Source organism: Muscardinus avellanarius, assembly GCF_963383645.1.
Source record: "Muscardinus avellanarius genome assembly, chromosome: 1".
Lineage (NCBI taxonomy): Eukaryota > Metazoa > Chordata > Mammalia > Rodentia > Gliridae > Muscardinus > Muscardinus avellanarius.
Genome location: NC_137786.1, coordinates 184,637,403 through 184,658,407, shown reverse-complemented (window position 1 = coordinate 184,658,407; position 21,005 = coordinate 184,637,403). Strand labels below are relative to the sequence as shown.

Sequence of the window (21,005 nt, the reverse complement as noted above, 5' to 3'; positions counted from 1 at the left end):
AAAAACCATTAGTAGCTGCTTTGTTAAGTTTAGCATAAAACAGAATCCATGGCAGGAAATGACTTAAGAATTATATCCAAAAGGCCACAAGGGTACCTGCAGATTCCATCTAGCTATTAGTATAGTACTGTGTGTCTTTATTTATTTATTTATTTGTTTATTTATTTATTTATTTCCCTCCTCCTCCTCTTCTTCTTCCTCCTCCTTTTGGTACTGGGGATTGAACCCAGAAGAATTCTACCTCCAACCTACACCCCACCTTTGTATTTTTTTTTTTTTTTTTGGTGGTACTGGGGTTCCTGGAAGCCCTTCTACCTCCGGGCTACACTCCCAGACCTATTTTTTATACTTTTTTTATTTGGAAACAGGGTCTCATAAGCCAGCGCGCACGGCTGGCTTCGAACCTGCGCGATCCTCCTGTCTCTGCCTCCCAAGCGCGGGGATTACAAGCGTGCGCCACCACGCCCGGCTTGTATTTTTTTTAAAAAAGGGTCTCACTAGATTTCTAAGAGTCCCAATACATTTCTGAGGCTATCCTCAAACCTGACATCTTCCTGTCTAAGCCTCCCAAGTACTGGATTACAGATATGTCACACTGTAAGACACATGTACCTCTGTATCTTTGTGTGTGGGGGGGTACTAGGGTTCCTGGAAACCCTTCTACCTCTGGGCTACACTCCCAGACCTATTTTAATATTTCTATTTGGAAACAGGGCCTCTTAAGCCAGAGAGGCTGGCTTTGAACCAGCACGATCCTCCTGTTTCCACTTCCCAAGTGCAGGAATTACAAGCATGTGCCACCATGCCCAGCCTCTGTATCTTGAAGGACATCAAGACAGCCGATATTGACTCAGAAAGCCAGTATTTCAATAAACATGGATGACAACCACTTAAGAACTTTTACAAAGCAATGGTCAAGAAGTGGGAATAAGCCGGGCGTGGTGGTGCATGGTTGTAATCCCAGAATTTGGGAGGCTGAGACCGGAGGATTGCTGTTTCTGGACAGCCTCAGCTACTTAATGAGGCTCTTTGCAACTCAGTGAGACCCTGTTTCGAAATAAAGAATAAAAAATAGGGCCGAGAGTGTAGCTTGGAGGTGGAATGACCCTGGGTTCCATCCCTAGTACCACAAAAAAAAAAAAAAGAAGTGGGAATATAGCTGGACGTAGTGGCACACACTTGTAATACCAGTACTTGGAAGGCGAAGACAGAAGAACCGTATGTTCTTGGCCAGCCTCAGCTACTTAAGTGAGGTCCTCCACAATTTAATGAGACTCTGTTTCAAAATAAACAATAAAAAATAGGGCTGGGAATATAGCTTGGAGGTAGAATGCCCCTGAGTTCAATCCCTGGTTACACACACACACACACATACACACACACACACACACACACACACACACACACACATGAAATGGGAATATAAGTAATAGAAACTAATATATAACTACTAAAGGGATTCTGGAAGGATTAGATGATGTTAATCAAGAATGGCTTTTTGGCTGGATATGGTGACACACTCCTATAATCCCAGTACTTGGGAGGCTGGGATAGGAGGATTGCAGGTTCAAGGACACTCAGAAAACTAGTGAGACTCTGTTTCAAAATTAGAAAATAAAATGGAACCAGGGGTGTAGCTCAGAGGTAGAATGGCCCTGGGTTCAATCCCCAGTATAACATATGTGTACGCACGTGTGCGCACACACACACACCTGCACTCACAAAACCTTTTTGGAAATTAATGGTAGAAGTTTGTTCAAACAGTATTGTTTCAAGAGCTGGGAGCCAGGAGTGGTGGCACATGCTTGTAATCCCAGTACTTGGGAGGCGGAAACAGGAGGATCACAGGTTCACAGCCAGCCTCAGCAACTTAGTGAGACCCTGTTTCAAAATAAAAACTGAAAAGAATTTGGGGTGTAGCTCAGAGGTAGAACATCCCTGGGTTCAATTTCCAATTATTAAAAAAAGGACAAAGTCCCTGCCTTTGTGGAACTAATATCTAGTGAGGGGAGTGAAATAATAAACAAACAAAAAACCCTGGATTCATAATCACTATAAAAGAAACACTGGTGTAAGTTACTAAAGAAGTTTCATACATACTTTAAATAGTAGGGCCAGAAAGGTGTCTCTGAGGAAATGACATTTAAGCTGAGACTTGAAAGTTAAACTATTTGATGTGCTAGAGAAGAATACTTCAAGCTGGGTGTGGTGGCGCACGCTTATAATCCCAGCATTTGGGAGGCTGAGACCGGAGGATCGCAGTTCGCGGACAGCCTCAGCTACTTAGTGAGGCCCTTTGCAACTCAGTGGGACCCTGTTTCAAAATAAAGAATAAAAAAATGGGCAGGGGTTGCAACTCGGAGGTCAAATGCCTCTGGGTTCCATCCCATACCCACCCCCCAAAAAAGAATACTTCAAAAAGAGAGGGGACAACCGGACATGGTAGCACATACTTATGATCCCAGTATTTGGGACACTGAGACAGGAGGATTGCAGTTCGGGGCCAGCCTCAGCTAATTAGTGAAGCCCTCTGCAACTCAGTGAGACCCTGTCTCAAAATAAAGAATAAAAAATAGGACTGGGGGTGTCGCTCAGAAGTAGAATGTCCCTGGGTTTAATCCCCAGTACCAAAAAACAAACAAACAAACAAAACCAAACCGGGGGAACAGCAAACATAAAGGTGTTCAGGCTGGAAGAGGATTTAGAACAAGGAAGTATGAATGGTTGGAGCTGAATTTATAAAGGAGAGCGTGGTGTGTGAATGGAGTTGGAAAGAGAAGCAGGGAACAGATGGTGCACGGCCCTGTAGATTGTGGAAACCCACTGAAGAGTTTTCAGTTTTCAGTAAAGGGGTATACTATCTGACTTGTTTGTTTCTGGAACGAGGCATCAAACCCAGAGCATTGCACATGCAACACAAGTGCTTTACCACTGAGCTGCATCCCAGCCCCTGGCTTGTGCTTTTTAAGATTCACTCAGATGACTGGGTAGAGAACTAATCGGAGATGGGGGAAAAAGCAGAAGACAAGTTAGGAGGCTGTTGCAGTGTAGATAAAAAATGATGGTGGTTGCCGGGCGTGGTGGTGCACGCTTGTAATCCCTGCGCTTGGGAGGCGGAGACAAGAGGATCGCGCAGGTTGGAAGCCAGCCGCGCTGGCGTAAGAGACCCTGTTTCAAAAATATAAAATAGGTCTGGGAGTGTAGCCTGGGGGTAGAAGGGCTTCCAGGAACCCCAGTACCATAAAAAAAAAATGATGGTGGCTTGGTTAGATTGGTGGTAGTGAAGATGGGGAGAAGTAGGGGGAGTCCAGATATTGTAGAGGAAGCAGCAACAGTACTTGGAATGGGAGATTGGGAAAAGAATCAAGAATGAGCGTTTGAGCTGGGCCGGTGGTGAACACCAGTAGTACCAGCTACTTGGAGGCTGAGGGGGTGGATCATTTGAGTCCACTAGTTCAAGACCAGCCTGGGCAACAAAGTGACACACATTTCAAAAAAATAAAAATACAAAAACAGGGCTGATGGTACCATTTACTAAACTTGGCAGAAAGAAAATTACTGTGAATGTGAAAACTGAACCAGCCTTGGAGCTCAAACCTCCTTTATTACTGATGAAGAAAGCAAGACTTAGAGAAAAGTAGTGTTCACGGAGAGTAGTGATTTGCCCAAGGTGATGTGCTAAGTGGTAATTTGCTGAAAGGAGAAAGCCTTCATGGAGGAATAATTAAACAGGAGACTGTGAAGGAGGACGAGTGGTAGTTAGCAGAAGATTCTGAACGCTAAATTGAGGACTTTGGTTTGATACAAGTGGGAAGAGGAGAAGAGGACCATGAAAGTAATGTTTTAGGATTGCAGATGCTTAGATTTAGCAATAACAGTAGAAAAGAAGAGGTGTTAGGAGGCGGGATTTCACTCACCAAAATAGGGGAGAAGGGAAGCAGTACGAGTTTTATGGGAACAATCAGTCAGAAAAAGTGAAAGTAGAAGTGTTTAAAAACTCAAGAGTGAGGTATGGACTGGAGATAAAGCCATTATCATGAAGGTAGTCATTTACAGAAGGAAAGCAGATAAAACTACCCTGGGAGTATACATAGAGTAAAAAGAGGAGGAACAATGACATTTAAAAAATGAATGAGGCATCAGGGGTATGGTACACACACTGTGATCCCAGTATTTGGGAGGCTGAGACCAGAAGATCACAGATTCAAGGCCAGCCTCAGCAACGTAGTGAGACCCTCATCAACTTAGTAAGACCTTGTTTCAAAATAAATAAAAAAAAAATAAGCCAGGCGTGGTGGCTCACGCTTGTAATCTCAGCGCTTGGGAGGCTGAGACAGGAGGATCACACAGGTTTGAAGCCAGCCTTAGCTACTTAGTGTGGCTCTCGGCAACTTAGTGAGACCCTGTTTCCAAATAAAGTATAAGATAGGTCTGGGAGTATAACCCGGAGGTAGAAAAGCCCCTGGGTTCCACCCCCAGTACCACACAAATTAAAAAAAAAAAATAAGAAGAAGAGCTGGGGTGTAGCTTGGAGTTAGAATGGGTACAGGGTTAAATCCCATACCAAAGAGAGAAAGAAAGTATGAATATAATGCACAGAAACCAGTTTTTAGAAGCCAGTAGGAGAGAGCTTCAGAAAAATGAGCTTATTGAAGCATTGGAAGAAATTTAAATGTCCCTTAGTAATTAAATAGTTAAATCAAGGTATGCTGATACAACAAACTCAAATAGCTATAGAAGATGAGCTGTTTTAGAATGCAGAAGGTAAGGCAGATGTGAGAATATAGGTGCTAAGCTGGCGTAGATTAATTTGGCATTTTATATAAATTAACTGTGTGTGTGTGCGTGTGTGTGTGTGTGTGCGTGCTGTATATACATACACCCACACTTCAGTTTTTTACCCAACCAGGCAGACAATTTTAGTTGTCTAAGTTTTCACCCATTCTCATCCCTTTTCTATCTGCTTGACTCCTCTACAGGGATTAGAAAAGTTACATGCACCTCCAAGGTCTCTTGCAGCTAGGAGGAGCCATGTTAATTCTGACTAAGAAGATATAGGCAAAATTAAAACAAAACAAAAACTCCCTCTTCATGTTTCAAATATGGATGTAATGCCTGGAGCCTGAGGCATCCGTATTATGAGCCTGAGGGAATGTGCAAGACAGTTACAGCGCTGGTAGCCTTGAGGATGATAATCTGCTGAGTCCTGTCTCAGGACTAACTCTGCCTGCCTCCAGAGTTCTGTTACCTGAGGGGCTGAACCTCCCTTTGTAACCTCCGCTGTAAGCTGGCTTTTCTTGAGACTAGACTCTTTCCTGTTATATAGGATATATATCTTCTTATTTTCATTTGAAAATATATAAAATTTAAAACTCTTGCTCATGTTAGGGATCACCATATTTCTAAGTGAATGGTGATATTGTCACTTCTTCATTTATTGGTTTTACCATTATCTATTTGTTTCATTAAAATTGATAAAGACTTTAGGTGGGTGCAGTGGTACGCACCTGTAATCCCAGGACTTGGGAGGCTGAGCCAGGAGGATTGCGGGTTTAAGACAGGCACACAGTAACTTAGCAAGACCTTGTCTTTAAAATAAAAAATTGGGCCGGGCGTGGTGGCGCACGCTTGTCATCCCCGCGTTTGGGAGGCGGAGACACGCTGAAGAGACCCTTTTTCCAAATTAAAAAAAATATATATATAAAATAGGTCTGGGAGTGTAGCCCGGAGGTAGAAGGGTTTCCAGGAACACCAGTACTACCAAAAATAATAAATAAATAAATAAGTAAATAAATAAATAATAAAAAATTAGAAAGTCTGGGGGTATAGCTCAGTGGTAAAACATCCCTGAATTCAATTTCCAGTACACCACACCCTCCAATACACACAATAATCCAATATACACAGTCTCTAGTACACACACACACAAAAGGATAATGATTTTATCTTCTTATCTCTTCCCATCATATCTCCTCTCCTATTATACTCATATTCTTCTACATAATTATTTTGGGTCATGAACATTTACTGGTCACATTACTGTGACTATATTCAGATTTATAGCTGAGTTAAATGTACTACAATTATGTTTCTTTTCTCATATAAATATTTGTTTTTCTCAAAATTATTTCCCATGTTTTTTTTCTTTATTTAATTTTCAATAAAAAATTTAAATCTAGCTGGGTGTCGTGACGCACACTTGTAATCCCAGCATTCGGGAGGCGGAGACTGGAGGATCACTGTTCGTGGACAGCCTCAGCTACTTAGTGAGGCCCCTCATGGCTCAATGAGACCCTGTTTCAAAAAAACATAAAGACTAAAAAATAGGACCGGGGTATAGCTTGGAGGTGGAATGCCCTTGGGTTCCATCTCCAGTACTGCAAATCACTCACTCAATCAATCAATCAATCTCCTTTGAGTCCATTTTCCCACTGTGAGCCATCCTTCCTGGAGCCCCCCATCCTCTCCTTTCATTTTGGACTGGTCTTTTTGTGTGTGTGGTACTGGGGATTGAACCCAAGAGGCATTCTACCTCCAAGCTACACCCCCAGCTCTCTCTCTCTCTCTTTTTTTTTTTTTTAAACAGGGACTTGCTGGGTTGATGAGAGTCTTACTACTTACGGAGGCTAGCCTTGAACTTGCAATCCTCCTGTCTCGGCCCCTCAGTACTGGGATTTCAGGCTTGTACCACCAGGCCCGGCTTGGGTCTCTTAAGGCAGAGAGACAGCTATCCCTGCACTCTTTCTTCAGAGCCATTCTTAGAACATGTTTCACCTTTCTTCTCTATCGGACCCTTTATTTATTTTCTCTCGCATGCCTGTCTCTGTTTCCCTCACTTTGGTGGACGATGTCATTCAGTAGCTTCCTAAGGATATATGAGAAATAATTTTCTTAAGTCTCAATTGACAGTTTGGTTAGTTTTAGAAACAATGACCTGTCACCGTTTTGAATTATTCCATTTTCTTTCAGCATCCATTGTTACTGTTTAGTAGTTCCATACCACTCTGCTTCCTAATCCTTTGTATAATGAATCATCTTTTTTTATCTCTACAAGCTTTTGGAATCTTTGTCATCTGTGATATTCCAGAGTGATGTGAAGTCTTGACGTGGGTCTTTTCTCCTTTATTATGCTAAGCTCCGTGTTTAAACCCCTTCCGTCTTTAAGCTCATGCTCTAGTTCTGGCTTAGTGTGGCACCCCGCACTAACCACTGGCTGATCTAGAATTTAAAAGCCTGTCCAGATTATCTACTAATCAGAGTCTTTTGGTTTACTGTTGCAGAAAGAGTAAACTTTTGGCATTCTTCCCAGATGTCTGAGTCAAATGGGAATCTTATGCAGACTTCTAGCTAATCTATTTTCAACCCTAATCACACCCTAATCACAGTCTAGAAGTTTCAATACCTCTAACTCCTCAGCTTTTCCATGGTTTTAGTTTGAGTGGAAAAACTGCTTTTGCAGCTAAACACTAGCATAAATAATAGTTCAAACATAATAGTTTGTTTTTCTTAAGTAACAGTATATTCAGCCCTTGGTATCTGTGGGTTCTGCATTCGCAGATTTAACCAAATGAAAATATTTTTTAAATTGTGTCTGAGCCAGGCATGGTGATGCACACCTGTAATATCAGTACTTGAGAAGCTGAGACAGGAGGATTGCAGGTTTGAGGACAACCTCAGCAATTTAGTGAGACTCTTAGCAACCTAGCAAGACTCTGTTTCAAAACAAAAAAATAAAAAAGACTGGGGGTTGCTGAGCGTGGTGGTGCACGCTTGTAATCCCAGAGTTTGGGAGGCTGAGACAGGAGGATTGCCCAGGTTCGAAGCTAGTCTCAGCTACTGAGTGAGGCTCTCAGCAACTTAGTGAGACCCTGTTTCCAAATAAAGTATAAAATAGGTCTAGGAGTATAGCCCAGAGGTAGAAAAGACTGGGGGTGGCCAGGCATGGTGGCACATGCTTTGTAATCCCAGGATTTGGGAGGCTGATACAGGAGAATTGAAGATTTATTTATTTATTTATTTATTTGCAGTACTGGGGATTGAACCCAGGGGCATTCTACCTCTGAGCTACACCCCAAGCCCTATTTTTCTTTATTCTTTACTTGAAATGAGAGTCTCACTAAGTAGCTAAGGCTGGCCGCAAATCTGTGATCTTCCTGTCTCAGCCTCCCAAGTACTGGGATTACAAGCGTGCAACACCACACCCAGCTTGTAAAGGCATTTCTAGAAATATGTACTTCTAATTTTAATGGTCATTATTTGCAGAGTGGGATTGAGAAGGAGCTGAGAGACTGAAGAGGATTTCACCTTTAATCTTCTATACTTAAGTGATATTTGAATATTTTACATTGAGCATGTGTTTGAAGTTTTTTCAGTCACTAACAGAACAAAGAAAGGGAAAGTGATCAGAGCCAAATGCACTGGAGAAGTCAAGTAAAATTAAGGCTGAAAATTGTCTACTGGACTTGGGATTAATGGTGCTGAAGATCAGAAGTGATCTCAGTGAAGAATACATAGGATATCAGGACACAGGCATAGTGGTTTAGGCTTTTTTTTTTTTAAGACCATGAATACAAGGATGTGATTAGAGCAGAATGAGAGCTCAAGAGGCGGGATCTGAGGTTTTTTTGTGTGGGTTTTTTTTTTACCTTTTTTTTTTTTATGGTACTGGGGGTGGAGCCCAGAGGCTTTCTACCTCCGGGCTATACTCCCAGACCTATTTTATATTTTATTTGGAAACAGGGTCTAAGTTGCTGAGAGCCTCACTAAGTAGCTGAGGCTGGCTTTGAACCTGTGCGATCCTCCTGTCTCGGCCTCCCAAGAGCAGGGATTACAAGCGTGCGCCACCACGCCCGGCGGGATCTGAGGTTTTGTGAGTGTTTCTCCCCATTACCTAAGGACTTTGAATGTGTTCTTCATATTTGGAGGAGGGGTCCAGGAGAAAGGGAGGAAGACACAGAAGAGGAATGACATTAAGGAGGATAATTTTAGAGCTTTCCTTGTTTGTCTCATCTGTACATTGATGATTAGGCCCCGCAACAAGATTAAGAGTTACCAGGTGCAGCTGTGTTACCCAAGCTTTCGGTTAAGAGAACTTTGATTAGATGTCATTTAAAGTCCTCCCAATCTTCACTTCTAAAATTCCAGCTTATATGAGTTGTCCCTAAGCATGAACTTGACAGAAATAAAGACCTTGATTTAGTATGGTTTATTAATCCAGGCTTATTAATGAGAGGGATTAGAATGAATAATTTCTTTTTCTTTTGAGGAGCAAAGCATAATTGGGTCACAAAATCTGACAGACTTAATATTCCTCTAGCCCCTTATCAAGCTAAGAAGCTCTCATTTTCTTTATAAGTGCCTCTCCCTTCCTTTTCCCAAGGACACTAATTTAGAAGCTGCTTTGCCAAGAATCAGTATATTTGGGGAATTCATTTCTTTGCCTCACCAGGGTTACAGTGAGTCATGGCTCTGACTCCAGTCTTCCTTAGGAATCTGGAAGGTGTCAGATAATGAAGACCTCCATTGCTACCCCTTCCCAAGGAACATCCTAGGCTCTGGGCTTCGAAGAGTGACTCCCTTCCCCTAGGATCAGAGGAAGAATATGGTATATGCTAGATATAAACATAGGGCTGACCTCTATCGTTTGAGAGATTTTAAGTATTAGTGTAAACTCATGATAAGATACTTAAGTACAGAAATTTCTCAGGTCCAGTGACTTCTTTTCAAGCATTATCTTAAGCTTTCTGGGGATTACTTTGAGTAGGAACAAATGAGCATGAATACCCTTCCCTAGATACATTAAGATCAGACTTAAACTCACATTTCTCATTCTGCTTCATAACATTAGGTATCTTGTATCTGGGAATGGTGGCACCTGCCTGTAATCCCTGTATTTAGGCTAAGACAGGAGGACCACAGATTCGAGGCCAGCCTCAGCCATTCAGCAAGACACTATTTCAAAATAAAAAGTAACCTGGCATAGTGTACACATCTGTAATCCCAGTACTTGGGAGACTGAGACAGCTCCTGAGGCCCTCCACAACTGAGGCCCTATTTCCAAATTGAAAAAAAAATCGGACTGGGGGTGTAGCTTGGAGGTAGAATGCCTCTAGGTTCTATCCCCAGTACCACAATATGTATGTGTGTGTATACATACATACATATGTATATATGCATATATTATCTTAACATACAACATATTTATATATAATGCATAAATTTATATATTTCTAATATATATTATTGTGTGTACACACACACACACACACACACACACACACACACACATATATATATATATATATATATATATATATATATATATGTGCATGTATGTATTGGGGCATTCTACCTCCAAGCTATACCTCCAGCCTGATTTTATTTCTTATTTGGAAACAGGGTCTCACTAGGTTGTTGGGATCCTTGCTAAATTGCCAGGGTGGGCTTTGAACCTGTGACTCTCCTGTCTCAGCCTCCCAAGCCCTGAAATTTCAAGCATGTGCCACCATGCCCAGTTTAAAATATGAATGTTAATATATATTAAAAGTTAGATATCTTTGCACACACAAAGGGCCTAATTCAGATCCTACAGATGATCACTGTCTGCCCCTCTTATGCCCACCTTTCGGCCCATTGAAGAGAGGGGATGGATTACAAGATAGGCAGGAGAAGCCAGAAGTTTGAGGTTATCAGTGGGGATGATTCCTGTACACTCTGCCAGATTCCAAAGCATGCCATTTGAAGGGCCTGCTCAGCAGGTATGAATTTCTGTCTTCCCTCCCGTCCATCCCATGTATCACTCATCTCACAGAAGAGCCAGGCCATTCAGGCATCTGCAGACTTGGGGCAAAAGATGAGGCTATACGGGAGTGAGACTTGATATAGAAATAGGCAGAGCTGAGTATGTTTCTTCAGCCTGTGGGAGTGGACCGCCCTTTCTCTAAGGCACTGATTTACAGTCACCTGGGAAGATACAGCAATCATTTATTCCAGACTAAGGCCACTCTTCCCCCTAAATGCCTTTGTAAGGCAGCAGTCCACATCATAGAGCCTGTCAGTTTTATTGAGCCACAGAACAGTCATTGACCCTATTCATATTTCCCGTGTCCTACCTTACTCATTGACTCATTTCCGGTAGTCCACTGCATATTGGCCTAGAGCAACTACTCTGACAATATGAAGGAAGAATAAAGTGGCAAAGCTAGCGCTTAGTTATGAGAGGCTCCTTCATGACTTCTCTGGTACCAGGGGACAGTGGGAGAAGGGAATGTGGCCGGTCACTAAGAAGCCTCTGCTTTTTATTCCTCAAGCAACCTCACAACATTCTGCAGAGGCGCCTGATGGAAACCAACCTGTCTAAGCTCCGAAGCAGTCGTGTCCCTTGGGCCTCCAAGAGCAACAAGTTCAACCAGTCCAAGTCTGAGGGCCTGAAGAAGTCTGAGGACGATGACATGATTTTGGTTTCTTGCCAGGTAAAATGTTCATAGAGCAGCTTTTCCGTAAATTTTGGAAATTAAGATTTGAGGTCTTTTATAATCCCCATAGTAGACACTCTCCTCCAGACTTTACACTGTGGAATTCATATGTGGGCTTTTAAGGGACACTCCTTGCAACCCTGTAGGTATATGCAATATTTGGTTGCATATACATTTTTATGGGAAGAAGAACCAGAGCTTTCACCAGATTTATAAAGGGGTCTGTGATTAAAAAAAAAAAAAAAAGAGCTAGTTGGTATATAGAATGAAACATCCAAAGTCTCTTGGGGTATTTTGTAACCCTTGGGTTCAGCAGCACAAGAGTCAGTCAAGGGCGGACTCAGCAGTGGGTTAAGGTGGGATACTACCAGCCTGCTCAGCTGGAGGATGCTCCCCAGCCCTGCCTTTCACATGGCATCTGCTGCTTGCTCTCTGCATCTCCAGCTCATATTGAACAATATGTTTCCTTCCCACAGTGTGCTGGAAAGGATGTAAAAGCTTTGGTTGACACAGGCTGTCAGTATAATCTCATCTCCTCTGCTTGTGTGGACAGACTGGGGTAAGTAGCCACTTGTGCTGGTTAAAGTCAGATGTGAATGCACTGTTTCCTTGAGGGAAGGTCACCAGAGAAGCACAAAGAGAAATATGCAAAAATTAGATCTCAGCTGGAACCAGAGCGAAGAGTGGCAGGTTGTCAGGCCCCTGGGAGAAATCAGGAAGCCAGGAAGCCTTGGGCTTTCTGTTAATTCCTACATACTAAGCTTTTAACTCTGGAACAGGAGAGTGTAAGATTTCCGGCTTACTGTATGCCCTGCTCTGATCCATCAGACAGAAAATTAGAAGTAGCCATTCCTGTCATTGTCCCCTAGATGAGTGACAGCAGTGAAGTGGTTAGTCTTAGCTTTCTCAGGAGCCCGGAAGACACTGCTCCCCCAAGAAAGATTCGTCTGAACTGAGAACAGGCTGCTATTGCTGCTCTGCCTAGGTCATCTTAGGGGTGATTAACTGGGACTTCTTCTGTGCCTTTCCTCTCTATGAAGAACACATAAAATCAGATCCCTGGTTGCCCCTGTCCCCCCTGGTGAGGACTGAGTGTAAGGCAGACATCTAGTGAATTGCCTGCCTTCACTCCCTAGCAGCTAGAATTGGGTTCTTCCCCTTTCCGTGAGAGAAAGTCATTCTGTATCTTACCTCCTTTTCACTCAACCTCTACTTTTATTTCTTTCATTCTTTCTACTCTACCCTCAAAAAGTACCACGTGGGCCCTGAGTTCTAGCCCAGAATTAGTAGGATTAATCCAAAATCATTTTCTATATCTCTAAGTACAATAAGTCATTCCCTAGCCCAAATCTCTGTAATGAAACTGTCAGGTGTGGTAGCACATGCTTGTAATCCTAGTACTTGGGAGGCTGAAACAGGAGAAACGCAGATTCAAGGCCAGCCTCAGCAACTTAGTGAGCTCCTGTCTCAAAAAAAAAAAAAAAAAAAAAAGGCTAGGAGTAAAGCTCAGAGGTAAAACACTGTTACGTTCCATCCCCAATACAGTACAAAAAGAATTAAAAAGAAGAGCGGGCATGGTGGCGCACGCTTGTAATCCCAGTGCTCAGGAGGCTGAGACAGGAGGATCGCACAGGTTCGAAGCCAGCCTCAGCTACTTAGTGAGGCTCTCAGCAACTTAGTGAGATCCTGTTTCCAAATAAAATATAATACATCTGGGAGTATATCCTGGAGGTAGAAGGCCCCTGGGTTTTACCCCCAGTACCCCCCACACACACAAACACACACAAAAAGAATTAAAAGAGGAAGAAAAGGAGGGGTGGAGGAGGAGGAGGACATCGTGACCCATTTTGCATTGCAATCAAGATATCCATATTCTTAGGTAGGGCTTACACAGGCCTTCATTCGCATAATGATTATACAAATGTGTGGGGTATGACCCCACCACGTGATCAGTTCTTTCACCCTGTTATCACCCCTCACCACACTGTGGCTCTATGGGTTTTGTACACTGCTATTTAGGGTGGGCGCCAGGAGAGTCCAGGACCCAATTGCTTTTATGGGAAGAATCCTGAGCTTTTATATTGTAAACAGATGAGGTCTGGTGCAACATGATAGTTCCAGAACAACTAATGTCCTGGTGCATAATTAGGCAGCAGACTGCCATGATTCCAGAGAAATTAATAACCATCTGTAAAACTGCAATTATTTTCTTTTGGAAGAGCTGTAACACCAAAAGAGAGGACATGGAGTAAAGCAGCAGCATTGGCACAGGAAGTCCATAATTAAGTATTTATCCACCAACCCATAATAGCTCGGGAACTAGCTATTCCAAATGGCTTACATAACTGTGTGGAACCTTGGTGCTGTTCTTTTCCTTTCTTCCCTGCACAGACAAGTCAAATTAATGAGGACGTTTTAATACTCCTTGCTCATACCAATATCACTCCATTTACCAAATAAGTACTTGTCCCGACTAACCTATAGGCTGAGACAAACTGATGAGGATAGACTGAAATAGAAAGAAGGAGAAAATTAGATGCTGAGCAGAGCGTGCTTGTTTGTTGTACTGGCATGGAACCCAGGGAATTCTACCTCTGAACGACACCCCAGCCCTTTTTATTTTTTTTAAACAGGGTCTCGCTAGGTTGCTGAGAGTTTCACTGGGTTGCTGAAGGCTGTCTTAGAACCTTCGATCCTCCTGTCTCAGCCTCCCAAGTACTAGGTTTACGGGCGTGTGCCACCACACCTGGCTGCACTTTCTAAAATTAAGTTTTACCTGCCCTCTCTGATATCTGTCACCCACAGATGGGTAAACAGACTTGTTAACTGAACTGCCTCCCTCTTGGGTGGGAATGTTAGGGTGCAGAATAGGATCCTCTGGATGCCTCAGCTCCTTTCTTTCACCGGTGCAGATAGTTACTAACGTAAACTTTCTGAAAGTAGGAAATGAGTCTTTAAGCTGTTGTTGTTTTTCGCTCCCCATGGCATGTTTAGGACAAAGTGCTGAAACAAATTTAGGCTGGCTAGCTCTTTTTTGGTACATTAATTATAGGGAGTCCCTAGAAAATTCCAGTTGTGGGTTAGAATGTAGGCATTGCCAGATTCTGCCAGGAACGTCTGCCAAGGAGATTCTAATATCTTTCTCTATGATGCAGACTCAAGGAGCATGTCAGATCTCACAAGCATGAAGGAGAAAAGCTTTCTCTACCCCGGCATCTCAAGGTGGTGGGACAGATTGAGCACCTTGTGATCACAGTGGGCTCCCTCCGCCTGGACTGCCCGGCAGCTGTGGTTGGTGAGTAAAACTGAGGCCTGGACCTATGGACTCTAATGTAAACCCTCATGAGATCTCATGCCTGTAAATATTGATTTCAAAGTCCCATATTCCCATTTTTCCGTGCTATGGACCCTGTCCCAATTTTGCTTTCCAAAGTACCTGATTGGCCCTGAGCGCCATTCAAGACATACTGAGAATCCATCAGAAAAAGGATTGTGGAACTCAGTTTTAAAAATCATGGAGCAAGCCGGGCGTGGTGGCGCACGCTTGTAATCCCCGCGCTTGGGAGGCGGAGACAGGAGGATCGCGGTTCGCGGACAGCCTCAGCTACTTAGTGAGGCTCTTTGCAACTCAGTGAGACCCGGTTTCAAAATAAAGAATAAAAAATAGGGCAGGAGGTGTAGCTCGGAGGTTGAATGCCGGACATGGTGGCGCACGCTTGTAATCCCCGTGCTTGGGAGGTGGAGACAGGAGGATCGCGCAGGTTTGAAGCCAGACGCGCTGGCTTAAGAGACCTGGTTTCCAAATAAAAATATTAAAAAATAGGTCTGGGAGTGTAGCCCGGAGGTAGAAGGGCTTCCAGGAACCCCAGTACCACAAAAAAATAAAAAATAAAAAAAAAACATGGAGCAAGAAAGCAAACATGTTTGTGTGCAGGTGAAAATACCTCCTGAGAGCTTTCTGTGCACTGATTAGTGGCAGACGACAAGATCCTCTGACTGCTTCTCCATAAATCCCTCAGGATTTTCCATCCATCTCTCACACTCCGCTTTATGCATTCTAAGCTAGACCACTCCACGTTTCTAGTTTTTGGCTAAAGACCTCTGTCCTTTAGAGTGAAAAAGACTTGGGTTTGAATCTTGGCTCTATCACCTTTTAACTCTAAAGATTGGAAAAAATTAATAATAGATGCTCAATTATGTTTATTGGGTGACTGGCTAGATGAAATTAATGTAGCCGTGATCAGTCTGACTTCCAAATAATCATCATGAAAATTGCTGAATCTTAATTTTTTTTTTTTGTTTTTATTAGAGGACAATGAGAAAAACTTATCTCTTGGTCTCCGGACACTTCGGTCCCTGAAGGTAGGATTGACTCCACTTTGATTCTTCCTCTCTGAGGCAGGGATCCTTTCTCATGGGGACCCCACAGTGGGGCCACTGACTGTGACCACTGATTCTCTTTTGTTTTCAGTGTATTATAAACTTGGATAAGCACCGGCTGATCATGGGGAAGACAGACAAGGAAGAAATCCCTTTTGTGGAGACTGTTTCTTTGAATGAAGAAAAGTGAGTATCCAAATTGGTCAGGGGAAGTTAGATCCATTTATCATGAGTCGAAGGGATTCTCAGAATATGTGGGATTGTATCCTGCCTTTGACTTCTAATCATACCACTCCTCCCCACCCACAGAGTTCACCATTCCACATGACTCTGTCTCCCACTTCAGAATAAGCAGTAATGAATACCATACAGTGGGGGAAAGGGACCAACTTTTATATCAAAGTTTTACTTGCCTTCTCCTAACCCCTTCAGCCTAACTCCTCTGAGTTTGGTATCATTTCGTCTGATGTTTCTTTCTCATTTCAGCACTTCAGAAGCATAACTACAGCCTGAAGCGTGCTCACACGTGCACACACACCAGGTTGACAGACTGAGAAAACTGGGTTTGAACCAAGTGCAGTAGCAACTTGCTGTGGACCAAGTCCTTCCCTCCAATAGATGCTCCAGGGGCTCCTTCCCACTCATACCTTTCTAGATTTTAGTATGTGCTTAGAGATCTTGTCTGCCATTGTTTTTTACTTCTTTGATCACTTAATTTATAGATCCTTTTTGACACTGCCAGGTCTCTCTTGTGGCCTATTTCTCTGCTTCTTCCAAGAATTTGATTTTATTAGTCAAGTGTAGGGGCCACCAGGTTATATTTCTCCATAGATGATACACTTGCCTTTTTTTCCTATAGCTAAATGAATAATAAACAGAAACCTGACTTTCACCTCCTTTCAGATATTTCAAAGAGGTATAGGCAATCTATGTCTTGGAATTAGCATCTCTTCTAATTAGTTCATTGATTTCTCAAGTAAGAATTCAGTCAGGCATGGTGGAGCACACTTGTAATCCCAGCACTTGGGAGGCTGAGACAGGAGGATCACACAGGTTCGAAGCCAGCCTCCGCTATTTAGTGAGGCTCTCAGTATCTTAATGAGACCCTGTTTCCAAATAAAATATAAAATAGGTCTGGGAGTGTAACCCAGAGGTAGAAGGCCCTTGGGTTCCATACCCAATAACACACACACACACACACACACACACACACACACACACACTTCATCTGAAAGTGGCCAGAGAGCTGATCTAGTCCAGATTTTTCATTTAAAGGTCCAGATAGGCAAGTTAATTTTCTAAACTCACAAACGGAGTCCTTGGCAGATGGTACCCAAATCTCGGACCTGATCCCCCCCCACCCCCAAAGCTCCTGTGCTGCCTCATTTGTTTCCAAGCCTTAACAGGAAGGCAGAGTGAGAGTGTGAAAAGGGCAAGCTGGGTGAATAAAATGCCACTTCGGAGATGGATCTCTAGGAGGATCTAGAGAGCCCTCCTTCCTGTGTGCAGGCACACTAAATGTTCCATTTCCAAGACTGTTCCATTTAGACCCATGGTGCCTAAAAACAAAGGCAGGAGAAGGGGAAGAAACCACAGACAGAGGAATATTCATTCCTCTCTGATATATAATTGAAGGCTTTAGTAAATAATCTGGGCATCACTGAGACATTGGTTACCCCAAGATCCAGTTAGCATTTCTGTTTAGCCTATTATCTGACAAAGACTCAAGTAGCTAGAAATAGAGTTACAGAAGGTAAATGACACAAGAGCAGGGCCAGAACGGAAGGAAGACTGAGTAGAATCAACTGGTGGGGAGGCCTACCTGGGGGAAACCTTTCTAGGATGGAGATATGGAAGGAAACTTTTAGTCAGGGAATTGATGGTTGGGAGACTCCCCAGCAATTTCCTCATACAAGGAAAAAACAGGGGAGCAGGTAGTGTTAAGAACAACCTTTAAGCCAGGTGTGGTGGCACATGCTTGAAATCCCAGCATTTGGGAGACTGAGACAGGAAGATCGTAACCCAGCATTTGGGAGACTGAGACAGGAAGATCGTGGTTTTAAGACAGCCTCAGCTACTTAGTGAGGGCCTTTGCAACTCAGTGAGAGACTGTTTCAAAATAAAGAATAAAAAATAGGGCTGGGGGTATAGCTTGGAGGTAGATTCCATCCCAGTACGGCAAAAAAAAAAAAAAAAAGAACAACATTTTATTTATTTATTTATTTATTTATTTATTTATTTATTTATTTATTGTACTGGGGTTTCTGGAAGCCCTCTACCTCCGGGCTACACTCCCAGATCTATTTTTATATTTTTATTTGGAAACAGGGTATATTAAGCCAGCACGGCTGGCTTCAAACCTGCACGATCCTCCTGTCTGAGCGTGGGGATTACAAGTGTGGGCCACCACGCCCAGCAAGAACATTTTATAACTGCCCAGTATTACCTGACCCTGCTCCCCTCTTCTGGGGAAACCACAGGGGGTAAGGAGTTGAAACTTTTTTGTTAGGATATCTGCTTAGACACACATGTACCTATGATTGAATCTCCCCTTAAATCTAGTCATAGAAGTGTTTCGACAAGTCAGAAAAATATCCAGCTGTGAGTATCCCTTTAAGATATTCCAAAGGTCCTTGGTTCATGGCATTAGTACTCATGCTGTTTAATGGCTCCCACTGTGGACCTTGCCAGGTCTTGTCTAGTGCTCAGTTTTTGCTCTTACCACACAACCCTTTGGAACTCTGAATGCCTTTGGCCTCGCAGGAGCAGCTCCTTAATGACTAGGAACTTGGTGACCTCTGTGTTGCTGGTCATCCCACAGGCCCCTTTCCTATCAGCCTCTATAAAAGGAAGCCAGATGGAGAGCTAAGCACAGCCACAGTAGGGGAGGCTCTATCTGAAGTGCAGCATGAGCCCAGGACTGCCAGCCTCCAGCCTGCCCCTCGGCTGCCCCACTCCCTTGCCTGGGAGGCATCTGCACTTTTCCATGAAGGCCTCTTCACATGCCTCCCCTACCTATCATGGCAACACTTGGGCCTGCTTCTTATTCTAGGATGGAGCTGAAATACTTCAGCCTTTCCCTTCTTGAAAGGCCCACTCCATGCCTTGACCCTTGGCCACTAGTGAGGCATGTTGCAGGTTCCTTCTGATTTATCCTTATTTGGATTCTTGTGAACCCCATGAAGCCAGGAGCTCTCAGGTCTGGAAGGATGCAGCTGATCCTGGCCCTGTGAGTTCAGAACTATGTGGCACCATGGGAATGATCAGATGGCAGTTAATGATCCTTCTGGTCTCAGAAAATCAGTTAGTGACTTTCCAATTTAGGAATAAAAATAGCTGTTGATGAACTGGGCTTAGGACATCACAGTCTCACTCAGAGCATTCATCACTTGAATTTTCTAACCAAATAATTGTGTTTTAAACCCTAGGCTTGATAAAGGCACCTAACCCTGTCTAAAGAAAATTAAGGGAAGTCTTAAGATTCCTTAACCTTTAAGTTCTGCCACACTGATTATTCTAATAGCCTCTGCCTCCCTGATGTTCATGAGGGATCACTGGGTCTACATTGGGGGTCTGGCAAGGAGAAGAAGGTGAGGCCAGTTTCCCAGCATTGTAGAAAATTCTGGTACCTCTGAAGGTGTGGGAGAAAGAGTGTCTACCTAGACCACAGTTTTCAGGGTAAGCAGTTGCAAGAAGTACTAGACTTATCCCGTTCCTTATTAGATTCCCACCTCACATATAAGAAGTTTGAAACATTTTTGTTATTTAGCATTTCTATACCTGACTCATTCGGGGAATGAATGCTGTCTGACTTTTCTATTTCCTTGCCCTGCACAGATCCCCGCCTGGTATGATTTCTATTTCTTAGCCCAGAATGTCTATAGAATGGATTACCTGGTGTGTGGGCTGCCCTTGCTCTTGTGTAATAGAAATATCTTTCCAAGCTGGGGACATGGAGGCGATGAACTGGATTCTCCGCTCCTCCTGTTGCCAGGCCTCTCTGCATTGGCACTTTATCTGCTCAGTGTTTCTGGCTGTGTTGGGTTTGTGAGACTGATGTAATAATAAAGTGAAATTTTCCCCCTGCGTCCTTGTCTGACAGTCTCTGCATCAGGGCCCAGGCCTGGAAGGTGAGGGAGCCCGGGCACAGCCTAATGGTGTCGGCGTTTCTCTCTGAAGATTTCTGAACACAAAGCTTTGTGGCTCTTGGTTCCTTTATTGCTGCTAGTTCTTAATCTTCCTCTTACTGTTTTTGAGAAAATTAGTGAATCTCACTGAGCCTGATATTGAAATCTGTAAAATAGAAGTGTTTTAACTCACAGTGTCAAGTGAGATGATCCATGTAAAACAGTCAAACAGAGCTTTCTATATGAAAACAATCTTTTATGGTGGGTCAGTCAGCAGTGTGGGAGAGAATACTTCTAGAAAAGGAACTATTTAATCAAACAAATATGAGAGATTTGGGGGAGGGGAAGGTTCGGATGAACCTTAATATATTGGCCAAAGCCAGGCATGGTGGTACACGCTTGTAATCCTAGTACTTGGGAGGCTCAGACAGGAGGATCACAGGTTCGTGGCCAGCCTCAGGTACTTGGTGAGGTCCTCTGCAATTTAGTGAGAACTTGTTTCAAAAATAAAGAATAGCCGGGCGTGGTGGCGCACACTTGTAATCCCCACGCTTGGGAGGCAGAGACAGGAGGATCGCGCAGGTTCGAAGCCAGCCACGCACGCTGGCTTAGGAGACCCTGTTTCCAAATAAAAATGTAAAAATAGGTCTGGGAGTGTATCCCGGAGGTAGAAGGGCTTCCAGGAACCCCAGTACCACCAAAAATAAAAAATAAAGAATAAAAAATATTGTGGGGGGTGTAGCTCGGAGGTAGAATGCCCCTTGGTTCCATCTCCATTACTGAAAAAAAAAAAAAGAAAAAGAAAAAGAAAAGAAAAAAAGAAAAGAGAGAAAGAAAGAAGGAATTAAAGGAAGGAAGAAAAAAGATAGGGTTGGGAGTGTCACTCAGAGGTAGAATGCCCTGGGTTCAATCCCCAGTACCACACACACACACACACAAAAAAAAAAATCATTGTCTAAATTTATTCCAAATAAATGCATTTTAAAAATGATGGAAGCCGGGCGTGGTGGCACACGCTTGTAAT

At 43.2% G+C, this 21,005-nt stretch overlaps 1 protein-coding gene across 1 annotated transcript in view; it reads left to right on the top strand.

Annotated features, from left to right (window-relative positions):
* NRIP3 (nuclear receptor interacting protein 3) overlaps positions 1 to 20,041 on the top strand; it is a gene marked incomplete at both ends in the record, with an annotated part of 29,047 nt that extends 9,006 nt beyond the window's left edge. The window contains 6 exons of the mRNA XM_080690143.1: positions 11,310 to 11,471; positions 11,951 to 12,033; positions 14,630 to 14,769; positions 15,784 to 15,836; positions 15,946 to 16,040; positions 19,957 to 20,041. Coding sequence (XP_080546269.1) covers positions 11,310 to 11,471; positions 11,951 to 12,033; positions 14,630 to 14,769; positions 15,784 to 15,836; positions 15,946 to 16,040; positions 19,957 to 20,041 — 618 coding nt within the window. The remainder of the gene's footprint in view (positions 1 to 11,309; positions 11,472 to 11,950; positions 12,034 to 14,629; positions 14,770 to 15,783; positions 15,837 to 15,945; positions 16,041 to 19,956) is intronic.
* Between the last annotated feature and the right edge of the window lie 964 nt (positions 20,042 to 21,005).